Source organism: Anomaloglossus baeobatrachus, chromosome 6 (genome assembly GCF_048569485.1).
Source record: "Anomaloglossus baeobatrachus isolate aAnoBae1 chromosome 6, aAnoBae1.hap1, whole genome shotgun sequence".
Taxonomy (NCBI): Eukaryota; Metazoa; Chordata; class Amphibia; order Anura; family Aromobatidae; genus Anomaloglossus; species Anomaloglossus baeobatrachus.
The window spans coordinates 468,751,728-468,766,689 of record NC_134358.1 but is presented as its reverse complement, the minus strand read 5'-3'; the positions used below and the strand labels follow the sequence as shown (position 1 = coordinate 468,766,689).

The 14,962-nt window shown below is 43.0% G+C and overlaps 1 protein-coding gene across 2 annotated transcripts in view; it reads left to right on the top strand.

Moving 5' to 3' along the window:
• The window catches only part of CHN2 (chimerin 2), a 519,880-nt gene that overhangs the window by 278,099 nt on the left and 226,819 nt on the right, over window positions 1-14,962 (top strand). For both annotated transcript variants that reach the window (XM_075315321.1, XM_075315322.1), the window contains exons 5-6: window positions 2,925-3,038; window positions 6,911-7,196. In XM_075315321.1, the coding sequence (XP_075171436.1) occupies window positions 2,925-3,038; window positions 6,911-7,196 (400 nt within the window). The remainder of the gene's footprint in view (window positions 1-2,924; window positions 3,039-6,910; window positions 7,197-14,962) is intronic.

Genomic DNA, 14,962 nt, shown 5'->3' with positions numbered 1-14,962 from the left:
TGTAGAACATTAAAAACACTTTATAATACTCCCATAGGAGGTCGCTCCAGTGAAGACTAGTCAAATGGGTGGCGCCGTTCTCCGGGACTGGCACCTCCTCGTTTGGCCGTCTTGGTCCTCCTTCTTCTGAAGCCGGCGTGCATGTCGCGTCCTACATCATGTACACAGGCCAGTATTGAGGTCCTGCGCAGGTGCAACTACAATAATTTGATCTGCCCTGAGTAGGGCAGATCAAAGTACGCCTGTGCAGGACCTCAGTGCCGGTGAGTGTGTATGACTTAAGACGCAGTACTAAGATGGCCGAAAGAGGAGGCGCCAGTCCCGGAGAATGGTGCCACCCATTTGACAAGTCTGCACCAGAGCGACCGTTTAGGTAAGTATTTTAAAGTGTTTTTTTATGTTCTACACAGCGGCCTGGGATCTTATATACAGCATGTTAGAATGCTGTGTATAAGAGCCCACTGGTGGTGGCCGCAGCTTATAGGCCCCAAATCTGGTGACAGGTTCCCTTTAAAGTCCATATCGTTCTGATCATATTGTTCTGATTCACCACTGAGATATAGTTCTTTATGGAAAGAAGGCTACGTAAGGAAATTGTCAAGTATAAACCAAGAATATAACCATTTATTTTGTTTCCTCTTTATATATCTCCTTCCTAAATGAACGAAAATAAATTTAATTCAAAGACTCGGTCTATGGTGACATGTGAAAGGGAACTGTTTATTCCTGAGGGGCTTATTTGTCAGTCCCAGCTTTCATTCAGTAATGAACGGCTCATTTTAGGTGGGATCTTGGCACGTAACTTAGTTTATTGTGTTACCTCCTCAAAGGTAAAAAACAGGAAGCAGCCAGAATGGAAACATTCTCCTCTGTTCATTCAGCCAATACAGATTTGAGAAGTTTATTCATTAGGTGCAAAAACATCTCCGTGCCTTGTTCTCGTAGGCCCTAAGTGAAGCCGTCAGCGAAGGGTATCAAATTTATAAGGTCCTATTAAAGAGAACAAAATTACCTATTGTATAAATCAGGTTCTTGTGCTACATTATTATTTTTCTTTAATTTATCAATGTGTTTTTTATAGTGCAATCTTTATTTAAAAAAAAATAAATAAAAAATAGTAATCTTGCTATATTCACACTGGCCACTTGTGTTTTTTGAGACCCCCACCGATCAGCTGTCCTCTGTTCCGGTAGCAGCAGCAGCAGGAGGCTGGAAATGTTCAGTACTGGAGCTGCCCTTTTTTTCAGATAGTGGCCGCTTAATGCACATCTGCCTCCCATTCAAATATAGGCGGTGAATGTGCAGTACCCGGCCATGTCCATTATCAGTTGATGGGGCAGCTCCAGAACCAAGCATTTCCATCCGCCTGTCACCACCGCCAGCACAGAGAATAGCTGATTGGCGGGGGTGTGGTGTGTCTGATCCCGGCCAATTAGACACTGTTGACCTTTCCTAAGGATAAGCCATCAATGTAAAAGTAGTGAACAACCCATTTTAAGATGTTTTCTGAAACAGAAGCCCCAGTGGCCAGTGTGAAAACTTCAAGATTTCTATTTTATTTTTTTTTTTAATACAGATTGTGACATGTCCAAAAAAAAAACCCGCTGCCAAAAATATTTAGAAAATACATTTACAGGCGGTGTCCACTACTCAGACAACCCCTTCTCATTCAGCATGTTTCTCCATTGTAAAATAATATCTATAATCACCTCTTATGCCAGTGCCGCTCCAGTGTCGTCGGCACTGGCTATCCCGTGGCTTTCATGACATACGTCACGCGATCTTTAGGCCAATCGACAACCATTTCACTGTACTCTCCTTCAGACATAATTGTGGCTATTCTCTGACTGATTTTTCTGAAAGAAGGGAGAGTGAAGCGGCCGCTGATTGGCTGCAGGGATCACATGACATAATGCAGGTGAATATAGGATTTATTATTTTACACGGGGGAAACATGCTGATTGAGAAGGGGTTGTCCGAGTATTTGACAACACCTCTAGTGCAAAAACCTGATTTAAATAATAGGTCGTTTTCTAATGATAGCTTACCAAAATACTATTAAAAAGGTTATCTCATCACAAACAAGTCTTTAAAGGGAATCTGTAAGCAGGTTTTGCTATGTAATCTGACAACAGCATGATGTTCCGTAATTAATTACACCTAAATCGATTGAAGACAGCACTCACCAGAAAGTAGCAAATAAATGAATACTTTCCTTCTCCATATATCTATAGTAGCAGAAACGCTTTGACCTATGTGATCTTTTTCAAGCTTTCTCTGTGCCAGATCTAGCAGAGATCAGAAAACTGAGCTGTGTATAACCCCACACAACTGATTGGCAACTTTCTTTGTATAATGTATATTGACAGAAGGTTGCTAATCAATGATGGGGCCATGGTTGGGCCAGGAGGCATGTGACACTTAGTCCTCTAGTAATAATCTCCTGCTAATAAAACCCTGATTTTATTTAAATCAATGTTTAATGACTAGCACTGGAATCAGGGTCTCTGCCCCTACATCTTGTTGCTTTTAGCAAAAAGCTATTAACAGATTCCATTTAAATAGTTTTGTATTGGTATCATTTGGGTGCTGCTGGAGTGATGTAGTATTACATGGCTGCCATTCAGATTAATAGACATCCATGTCTCTAGTTCTGTATGTCTGAATGTGATGGACTCTGCTGTATGTTATGTCTGTGTGAAATCCTAGAGATACAGGGCCTATGCGGCGACCTTTTTTCTCCTTTGGTATTCGAGGGACCTATGTGGTAGAAGCCCCTATGTTTGCTGTCTTGTTAGCAACATGTGTCACAGTTATAAAGTGAATTTAAAGGGAAGAAAATGACCTATTGAAGATCCCCTGATGCATTTCATGTACAATATTCTGGGGGTGGTCACTAGCCTTTCTTGTCTGTTCCTCCTCAGGTTCCATGGCATTATATCTCGGGAACAGGCAGATGCATTGCTGTGCACTGCAGAAGGATCGTACCTCATTAGAGAAAGTCAGAGGCAACCCGGCTGCTACACATTGGCCTTAAGGTATTGTTCCTGTGTATAGCTAGAGGGCTGACACCAGGTAGGGATTAGTTCGGAGTCTGTTTTTTTTCTAGCTTAATGATGTATTGATTTGGTTTCCTCAGTATCAGTTGGAGAATCCTCTCACAATCTTCTTCCAATAATATATTCTTTTTGTCAGCAGCTTAATGCAATTGTTCTCTTAGCTGTTGATGACCAGACTATTCAAGGGGAATAACTCTCCACTTCATTCTTGTCCTGCTTTGGACAATCACCTGAAGAGACAATTGCAGCTACACAGTCATGACATGAAATCAATGCCTAACACCTTCAGTAGTGACTACTGCTAAACAGGGGGTGGGTGGTGTCAGCTCATATGACATATACCCTAAAGATGGAAAAACCCTTCATTTCGGTTTGGTAATATGTATCCGCCATTTATAACTTCTTTAGAATTAAAGGGAACATATCACTAGTTTTGGGGCCTATAAGCTGCGGCCACCACCACTGGGCTCTTATATACAGAATTCTAACATGCTGTATATAAGAGCGCAGGCCGCTGTGAGAACATGAAAAACACTTTATAATACTCACCTAACGGTCGCGCTTCGGTGGAGTTGGGCCATATGGGCATCTCCGTTTTCCGGTGCCGGCGCCTCCTCTTTCGGCAATCTTCGTCTTCCTTCTAAAGCCTGTGTGCAGGACGCATCCTACCTCATACACACCCACCGGTCACCCGCAGGAGCACTACAATACTTTGATCTGCCCTGAGCAGGTCAGGTCAATGTGCGCCTGCGCAGGACCTCCGTGCCGGCGAGTGTGCATGACGTAGGACGCATCATGCACGCCAGCTTCAGAAGAAGGAAGACCAAGATGGCCGAAAGAGGAGGCGCCGGCCCCGGTGAAAGCAGACGCCCATATGGTCCAACTCCACCGAAGCACAACTGTTAGGTGAGTATTATAAAGTGTTTTTTATGTTCTACACTGCGGCCTGCACTCTTATATACAGCATGTTAGAATGCTGTATATAAGAGACCAGTCTTGGTGGCCACAGCTTATAGGCCTCAAAACTGGTGACAGGCTCCCTTTAACTTCTTCACGACTTATGATGTGCTGTGCATGTCATGGGCTGTCTCCATGCCTTTTGATATGGGCTTGCACGCCGAGCCCGCATTCTTCTCTGTAGATGAAGGCTGAATAATTCAGCCCTCATCTGCCTCCAACTGCAAAAGAGCAGTACTCCACCTGCCACAGTTAACCTGTTAAATGTTGCTGTCAATCTCTGATGGTGACATTTACCACTTCCTGCTGGGGGTTGGGTGAGTTGCACTCTTCGGAGTCCTCATCGGGGTGCCCATAACACGAGCACGGGACACTGATGACTTGCCATGAGAGACAAGGGCCAGCTGATGACCCCTATGTCTGTTATCGCTGTATTTTTGTGCCCGGCATTCATTGAAGACTGTGATTTCTTATACTGTATATACATACAATGCTGTGGCATTACTGTATATTTAACAAGTGACCAGACTATTGCTGGTTCAAGTCCCCTAAGGGGACTATTAAATACAGCAAAAAGTTGATTAAAATTGTTTTACAAAATGTGAAAAAAATATATAAAAGTTAAAATCACCCCCCTTTTACCACATGAAAAATTAAGAAAAAAAAATAAACATACTATATTTGATTATTTGATTTCTCTGCATTCGTAAAAGTCTGATCTATCAAAATCTAATAAATTAATCTCAATTGTAAACCGCACAATGAGAAAAAAATAAACTTCAAAATTGCAGTTTTTTGACCTCCACAACAATAGAAAAAATGTAATAACAGGCGATCAAAACATCTGACATACCCCAAAATAGAGTCAATAGAACGCCAGCTCGTGGCACAAAAAAAAACGAGCCCTCGTGCAGCTTGATATCCTGACAATTTAAAGTTACAGCTTGCAGAAAATCATGACACAACCAAGAGGTTTTTTTCTTCCAAATTTTCTGAATGTTTTTACACCGTTTAAAACAAAAACAATATGTTTGGTAACTACGTAATCGTACTGACCTGGAGACTCATACTGCCAGGTCAGTGTTATGATGAACTCTGCAAAAAAAACAAACAAAATCCAAATCAAACAATTGCAGAATTTCACTTTTTTTTTTGTTGCTATTTTGCAACACTTTACATTAAATCATATGATAAAATTAATTAATGATGTCGTTCAAAAGTACAACTCATTCCGCAAAAAATAATAAGACCTTACAAGGCTATATCGACAGAAAAATAAAAAAAAGTTACTCCTGTTGGAATAAAGTGAGGAACAAACAAAAATCCAAAAACAAAAAAGGTGCTCGATCCTTAAAGGGAAGGTGTTGTCCAAAAAAAAAGTCAATCACTGAAAAAAAAAGTAAAGCATTAACCCCTTAACGACCGCAGCCCATAAAATTACGTCCTAGCGGTCGTAGTGTTAATCACCCCTGGCTGACGCAGGCAGTCGGAGGGAATCCTCACACTTGTTAGCTGATTTATACAGCGGACATGTGTGCTTACCGGCAAGGAGAGAGGGGGGAGAGGGTAGCGCAGCAGGGAGAGCGGGGGGAGGGTAGTGGAAGGAGGGTAGCGGTGGCACAAATCCCGGGTGATAGGGAAAGTGCAGCATATGCTGTGAGCTCCACAAAGATGGCGGCGATCTCCTCCCTTTGTTGGGATCTGGACAGCCCAGGGGGGCGCGTCCAGGTCACAGCAGGGAGCTCTTAACTCTGTTAAGTATAGGGGTCGAAGCGAGACTATCAGATCCATTGGCCTGGGCGCTGCCATAAATGAGGTAACTGTTGTTACACGCAGCAAATCCAAGATGGCAGCCTCCAGTGCTTCAGTAAAACTAGAATTAAATAAAAACTAAATAAACAGTGAGTTTAATTTTGTATTAAAAATACTTGATTCCATAATCACTACTATTAATACAAAAATAAAAAAACTTAACACCTTACCTTTTAAGGGGTTAAATATTTAGCCATGAATTATTGCCTTAGTGCGTCCAGCTTCCACACCATGGCCACTCTTAAACACAGTTTTGTGTTGATTTACTTCTTAAAGCCTATATGTATGACCTATCCATAGAATTGGTATCGTTAGTTTATCGCGGGAGCTTCCTTTCCTTGGCGGTGATGAAGCATGGGTGCTACTGTTCCTTCCAAAGTCTGAGACCAGCGGTGATGCTGTCCCTGAGAGCTGTACTAAGCTGATGTAGCATGCATACTCATCCACTGCACCATTTAAACTCCTTATTATTGTGCTGTTGTAGAACAGGGATCCTCCTTCTAGTCATAGCTTTGTTTTTCTGCTACATAGCTCCAAAAACCCTTTAAAGACATGCTTGTCCTTGCAAGAACTTGCTGTCATCAACCACTGCAACAAGTTGAAACCACTTTTGATGTAGATACCAGTCTGATATGTGCAGGAATTGTCTACATTCTCATGCTCTGTAAATTACCATCCTCTCCATAATTAGCATTCTACTAGCACTATATGTACTGAAGCTTTCACTTCCCAGCATTCAGTTCTCCTGCTGTTGTTCAATAGCTTGTCTGCATGGAATCTATACCCCATCTCTCTGTTATCCTTGCATGTAGCTTGATAAACAGGAGAGTAGGAGCAGAAAAACAATGAACCCTCCACCCCACTCATTTCTGCGGCAATGGATTGGACTTTAGTGCACCACAAGTTAGTCAGAAGAGAGACATCTGGTGATTATTATGGCCTTAAAACATTGGTCAATGGCTGCAAAAATATCTGTTTGGTGATATAGACGATATAGAGTGATTACATAGTCCCCCGGTACGGTATAGCTGGGGATATGAGGTTATGGCTTTGTTTCCCTTATACCTGTGTTGTCTCTCCAGGTTTGGTCTCCAAACATTGAACTACAGACTTTTCTATGATGGAAAGCACTTTGTGGGAGAGAAGAGATTTGAGTCAATACATGACTTGGTAACTGATGGCCTTATTACCTTGTATATAGAGAACAAAGCTGCGGAATATATTGCAAAAATGACAACCAACCCCATTTATGAACATGTTGGATACACATCTTTACTCAAAGAAAAGGTCACAAGAAGACTAAGCAGAACAAAGCATGAATCCAAGCGGGCTCATGTGTCCAATGGAGGACATACCTCTGTAGAAAAGGTGAGCTATGACTGCCATCAGTTTCTTTTCAGTAGCTGTTCATGACTGTGATATCAGAGACTGTGACTGTATATGTTCCTGATATATACTGCTCAAAAAAATAAAGGGAACACTTAAACAACAATATGGTATTTTAGTGTTCCCTTTATTTTTGAGCAGTATATTAATTTGGCAAATGGTTTGAATTCATAAAAGTAAAGGTTAGGTCCATGAAATATATCACACTCCTCAACAGTAAGGCCTTGTTCGCACACTGCATTTTTACCCGCGGTTTTGCTGCAGAAATTTCTTGAGAAATGTTTGTAATCTTTCTGCAGACATTTCACAGCAAAACCTATGGGAAAAAAAAAATAGCTGTGCGCACACTGCGTTTTTTTCTCAAGAACATTCTTTCTGCAAAATTTCTTGAGAACATTTCTTGAGAAAATGAGCATGTCACTTCTTTTCCGCAGGTACCTGCGGTTTTTGCCATAGATAATGGTAAAAATCCGTGGGGACCAGCTTGCGGAAAATCCGCGGCAAAAACGCGGGTGTGGTTTTATCCCCGGTTTGTGCAGCGGGTGCGGGATTCTCTCACAGGGTCCGACTTTTTGTTAAGAAAGTCACTTTCTAGTGCGCACGTAGCCTTAGGGGGATCGACCATCAGGAATAAACTGTAAATTCCATTAATTATTGAAAAACCCTCTTAGACCTGATGAGGCTGTTGTACTTCGTTTGATTATATACGTCAGAATGGCTGCATAATAGTTCTTAAAATTGTTCCTGTTTAATTCCCCTTTCTCCCTTTGTTAGATGCCTAACTCTTAAGGCCCCGTCACACACAACGAGATCGTTAACGAGATAGTTGCTGAGTCACAGTTTCTGTGACGCAGCGACGATCTCGCCAGTGATCTCATTATGTGTGACACCTACCTGCGATCAGGCCCCTGCTGTGAGATCTCTAGTCGTTGCCGAATAGTCCGGACCATTTTCTTAAAAGGAGAAGTCCTGCTGGGCAGACCGCATCGCTGTGTTTGACGCCTGTGTTTTAGATCGTTATACAGGTCGCTGATCGTTACTACATCGTTGGTAAAGTCTGACTGTATGACATCTCACCAGCGACCTCCCAGCGACTTACCAGCGATCCTTATCAGGTCATATCGTTGTTGGGATCGCTGGTAAGTCGTTGTGTGTGACTGGGCCTTTAGCTAAATCAGATCTCCTGCAATGCTCTTGCACTGATAAGGGGCGAATACCCTGAAACCTGTGTTGGTTTGGTTTCTTATCCTAAGTCACATAGCAAGGCTCGATAAAGGGCCAATATTGACTTTAAGGGGCACTTTGCACACTACGACATCGCAGGTGCGATGTCGGTGGGGTCAAATTGAAAGTGACGCACATCCCGCGACGCAGGCGATATCATAGTGTGTAAAGCCTTTTTGATACGATTAACGAGCGCAAAATCGTCGTAATCGTATCATCGATGTAGCGTCGGTCATTTCCATAATTTGGAAATGACCGATGTTACGATGTTGTTCCTCGCTCCTGCGGCAGCACACATTGCTGTGTGTGAAGCCGCAGGAGCGAGGAACATCTCCTACCTGCGTCCTGCGGCTCATGCCAGCTATGCGGAAGGAAGGAGGTGGGCGGGATGTTTACGTCCTGCTCATCTCCGCCCCTCCGCTTCTATTGGCCGCCTGCCGTGTAACGTCGCTATGACGCCGCACAACCCGCCCCCTTAATAAGGAGGCGGGTCGCCGGCCAGAGCGACGTCGCAGGGCAGGTGAGTGCATGTGAAGCTGGTGTAGCGATAATGTTCGCTACGCCAGCTATCACCATGATATCGCAGCTGCGACGGAGGCAGGGACTATCGCGCTCGGCATTGCAGCATCGGCTTGCAATGTCGTAGTGTGCAAAGTACCCCTTAGATTTGTTACATCCAATAGGTGGTGCTAAACTTCAAGCCCCCTTCTTCTCTGAATAAGCTATTCCCATGATTTTAAAGTGAGCACGAGTCCATCTTGTTTGAAATGGAATCTGTCAGCAGTTTTATATTACCTCATTTGAAAGCAGCATGATGTAGGCAAAGAGATTCTGAATCCAATGATGTACCACTTAGTTTACTGGGTGTAGCAGTTCTGTCATAATCAGAGTTTGTAGATTTAGCCATGTCACAGAGCTGAGAAAGCTAACCGTGCCCATACCACTCTCTCTGTATGTACAATGTCTATAGACAGTGAGCTGTTAATCACAGCAGGTGGTGTGGTCGGACTTACTGACCTAGTCCAGCAATGATAATCACCTGAAGCTGAGACAAACATTTTAGGTAAACAATTTATCCCTGGCTGTCTGTAAATTACTACAATCTGGTCCAATGGGGATCATCACTGTGATGTCTGTGTTTTCCTTTATTCTCCTAATTGGCATCCTCCGGCTTTGATTAATATGGATGATGCGACCTGCATTATCTACATATCGCAATGAAATCTTGCACCTGCATAGTAGCATCACAGGTCCACACATGCGCACTTTGCTCTGTCCTGCTGAGGGCAGAGCATAAGATATCAATGCACATGCACGTATTTTGTTTATCGCTCCTTTTTTAATTTGTTTGATGTTATTTCCAGTGGCAGTAACAAAAGAAACACAATTGTGCAAATTACCGGTACCTAAGAGCTGGAATTACGTTTTCTCAGTGCATGCGCATAGATGTGCTATGCTGTCTGTGCGAGCTGTGATACTATTACACAGGCGCAAAATTTTTATGCACTATGCAGATGAAGTAGGGCGCGTCATCCACATCAATCAAAGCGAGAGGTTGGCTGTTAGGAAAATAGAGAAGTGTTTCTACAATAAAAATGCATTGAAAAAAAAAACGCTTCAAAGTTAACTAAAAACTCCTCAAACAGCATTTAAAAAAACAAATGCAAAAATACAATAGTCAGAACATTGCGTATTTTTTGGTGAAAACACCTGCAGAAGAAACACATCGGAAAAAAAGTTTTTCCACTTGAAAATATATCCTGAAAACATAGCATTTCCTCCACCATACTCTACTTTTGGTACCGTCTACCTTCTTCCTCTTGGTAATCTTATGCACATTGAGGTCAATTTGGAGATTCAAGAAGACGTCTAATACCGTTTTTGCCTTCTCTGAGGCTGAAGTTCATGTTATATCCTCACTTGGGCACCTTAGCAGGTGTTGGAAACCCTTTCAGATAGGAACCTTTTGCAATCCTTTTTGAGGATCAAAAGTATCTAGAATATTCTGTGTGAAGGAGTCAGAGGTTTTTGGACCTAGGCATTAAAGAGGACTTGTCACTTGATCAAAAATATTGAGATAAATAACCTTGTAAAAATCTGTGAGCTCCTATAGACCGTGAAGGAAACTGTCATCATGCATAATTCTTCGTGCATATGGAGGACCCCACTTTTTGTACCGTAATTAAGTGGATACGGAGGACTCCCCTTTTTGTAATTAAAGCGCACCAATCACCAGGATTTTCCTATATAACCTAAAGCCAGTGCTATACTGGCACTATCAGGCTGATTCTATACATACCTTTAGTGGTCAGCTTGGATGTATAGGTTTTGAAACACAAGTAAAGTTTGTAAAATGAACAGCTTTCTGATTGTCAGCAGCTGCCGATCATCTAATAGCTGGGGTTTTGATAGTGATTCCTGCCCCTTGGCCTGTCCGTGCTCCCCCTATCTGTTATTTATGCTAATTCTATTATAAAAGTGTTTTACTAATGGTTGTGTAAATCAAAGTGGCTAGAAGGACCTTGCTGACGTTGCAGACTTCATCCCATGTGACCAGAAGGGGCGGAGTCTCAGCCAACAGAAAAATAATTAATGTTGCTTCCTCGTATCAGCTATGTTGGCTGAGGCCCCGCCCCTTCTGGTCACATGGGTATGACATTAACAAGGTCCTTCTAGCCACTTTGATTTACACAACCATTAGTAAAACACTTTTATAATAAAATTTGCATAAATAAAAGATAGGGGAGGACAGACAGGCCAAAGGCCAACCCACCCCAGCTATTAGATGACCAGCAGCTGCTGTCAATCATAAAGCTGTACAGTTACAAACGTTACTTGCTTGTGTTTCAAAAACTATACATCCGAGCTGACCACTACAGGTATGTATAGAATCAGCCTGATAGTGCCAGTATAGCACTGGCTTTAGGTTATATACAAAAATCCTGGTGAATGGTGCACTTTAAGTGGATAGGTGATAAACATTGTTGGTGGGACAGCTCTTTTTAGCTGAATAATTCCAGATCATCATACTGTAGTTAAGATCATTTGTACCTTGTGCAAAACCATCCCAAATAATTGCTGAAAATGTTACTGTAGCACATCAATGAGCTGTGATCTTTATAATAAGTGCAGGCCGGTCTGATTGTGATATTTTAAAGCATTGATTTAGTAAAACGAGACTGAAAGGAAATAACACGGTTCATAGATTTCACTGGCAATTTGAGTTCCTACTTTGCTGACCTTCGTTGGCACACAGATTAGTAGGCACTTCAGTCATTTCCGAGGTTCCTATTCCTTTGGGCAGGTTAACGTCAGTTTAACATTGAGGCAGTAATGAGAAAAATCACTAGAGAAATACAGTCAGTAAGGATAAAGACTTTCGTCTGAAGTATCAAACCCTCCAGTCCGAGCATGACTTCAATCTGGGCCTTTTTGTGTGATATTTCTTGAATAATTTAATCTGATACTTTACCGCTATCCAGCCCTTTCCTCTCTTATCTCCAATGCTATTGTGCTCTGACTGTGATCCTCATATATTGCAGCATGTATAATGTTAACATTTTATATTATATTTTTTAAAGGCGTTCCATGATTAAGATAAAAAAGTTTTTTCTATTGCCATTATTTTATAAAAAAATTCTAAAAATAATTCTGCTCTGACGTGATATTTCCATGGCAAACTTAGAAGCAATCCAAAGAAAGACAGGAGATAGTAAACTAAGAAGTTCCACTTTTTGTGTCCAGTAGTGGTGAGAAGAAAACACAACATTTTTAATGAAACCCCACTGTAAAGAGGCTTTAGGGGACTTGTATTTTTGTTAAAAAATAATTTTTTCTATTTCGTTAGATTAAAAGTTTATACCGTTTTGTCCAATTTGAGCAGATTTTATAAGTATATTCTATATGGCAGTAATGCAGTTAGTTCTCATATATTTAATATCTGCATACATCTTCTCTTATACAGAGTGCTGCAGTATGCTTTTGTTTGGGTTAAGATGGTCTTGTTTTACATTGTATTAGTCCATATAGGCGTACAAGTGTCGTGGGCGGAGGAAGGGACGCCGCGCTCTCCCACTGCTCGGGTCCGGCTGCCGCGGCTGCTGCGGCCTGCCGCTGCTCGGTGGCTCGAGCGATGGGCCGGATCCCGGGGACTCGAGCGGCGCTCCTCGCCCGTGAGTGAAAGGGGTTTGGGTGTGGGGATTGTTTATTGTCCGTGACGCCACCCACGGTTGTGGTGATTGGTTGCCACCACCGCTGCTCTGTATGGGGATCCCGGGGACTTATGACAGGGAGCAGCAAAGTTGTTGGTTCTCCCCTCCGTGGGTAGGGGGTTGTTGTCCCGGGGCCCAGTGATGAAGTGGGTGATGCAGGGCTTGGTGGGGTGCAGGGACGCGGGGGGCAGCTCTGTGCCTTGCGGCACTGTGGTACTCACTCAGCCTGAGACGATGACACAGTTCTCGGTAAAACACACGGCTGGAAAGACGGTTCCCACGGACGGCTGCACTTGCTTTCCCCAGTAGGTGACGGTCCCTTTTTCCTGCACCTAAGATGATGATGGTTGCGATGGGTTCCCACCGGTAACCCGCTCCCCGGCTTGGATATGGGCCGGAGGAGCCCTACTTTGCCCGCAGGCGCTGGCCCTGAGAAACTGGTGCCCTGGCGGTGGCGGTGTCTCTCCGTTACGGTTGGACTGTTGCCTTCAATCGGGACTTGGTTGTTAGGAGACAGACGTCCCCTTCACTGACGGATTTGTCAAATTATGGCGACTCCTAGCCTTGCCGGGATCCGAAAGGCCCCTGCCCTGGTGCTGACTGTTCTTCGTATACTGCTCCAGACCGCCGGGTCACCACCCGTCCGCGGTCCTTCCAGCAACCTCCGAGCAGTCCCCCTGCAGACTATCACCGCCGTCTGCTGACCTTGCTGTCACAGTCCGGGGCACACACCCGGACCAACTTCAGGCTTCCTTAACTGTCACTTTCCACTGTCTCTACTCTCACTGTTTACTCCTTCTACTTCCTCCTCCTAAACTCATCTGCCTGGTTCTTCCCGCCTCCAGGGCTGTGAACTTCTTGGTGGGCGGAGCCAACCGCCTGGCCCACCCCCTGGTGTGGACATCAGCCCCTGGAGGAAGGCAACAAGGATTTTTGGTTAGCCTAGGTGTTCCTAACTGGGGTGTAGGGTGTGGTGGTGTTATGACCTGTGACCCCTGGCTTGCCCAGGGCGTCACACAGGCTTTTAAAATGACTGAGCTGTTACTTACCCCCCTTGGACCCAGGGATGCCTTGCTGCCCTGCTCTGGTCTTCATGGATTGGATGCAATGATATCATGTCAACAGCTCACGTGACCGCTGCAGTCAATCGATGGGCAGCTTGAGTAGTAGTCTGATACTGACAGTTTAATCATACCCAGAGTCATTCCTGAGTTGGATGCCTGCTGGAGCTTTGCAGCATCAGAAAAGGGACTTCGAGCTTTGCACTATCAGCGTTCTACATCCATCATGGCCAACTTCCGGGCAGTGCTTATAAACGCAATAGGAAAAAGCTTGTAATCACTGCTTATATTTAGCCGGCACTGCCTGGTGCCCTTGGCAAAGAACAGGAAACGCTAAAAAATAAAATTGTGTCTATCAGGAGAATGGAGGCAAATTTTATTAAAAAGTTATTTGGAAAATGACTTGTTTTACATGCACTAGTCAACCATATCCATCAATGAAGATGGGAATAACCCTTCATCCCTTGTGGGAATCTCCTTTTTTGGCCTCTGTCTCATTCCACATTTAGTAAAATACACTTAATATTAGATTATACTTTATTGCTAGAGGCGACTGTCTCAGGTCGGTTCTACAAGAGCTGGAAGACCGATCTGGCATCTTGTGCTCACCATTATGTAGACCGTTTCCAAACCATTGTGGAATACATAGACTACAGCCTGTTAGGCTTACATGTTATTTTTTAATTGATATATATGTCACATACAGTATATCAAATAGATTGCATATTTAATACGTATACTGCAGCAATCAAATTTAGATTTTGGTTCTGTATCCTGGGTATATATTACCCTTCCGAAAAATGTATATGATGTGCTCAGTCTATCATGCACTTGCTGTGACCTCTTTTGATAAATTTGTTGCAATTTTTCCACTTTCATAGTGATACGTCTTCTCTTGCACTTGGGAACACTTTAACATTATGTTCGATTACCACTGTTGGCATTTTTCAGTTCTATGATTCAGCATGTTGCTCGGGTTGATTGAGCTACCCCATAATTTGGTCCATGTTTCGTAGTCTTACTTTTAATAGTCAAACTCTGATAAGATTGAGAGATAACCGTAAAAGCAAGTAATGTTTTGTTATGGCAGCAAGAGTAACAAGACGGTCACGTTTTCTGCAATGATCATAGTTACTTGCTACTGTTTCTGCCCTAAGGTTAACATTGAAATTGCAACGCATATCATAATAATCCTACAGTTTATGCATTTTTTTTAATCTTTAAAAAAATAAATAAAAAGTGTGTGTGTGTG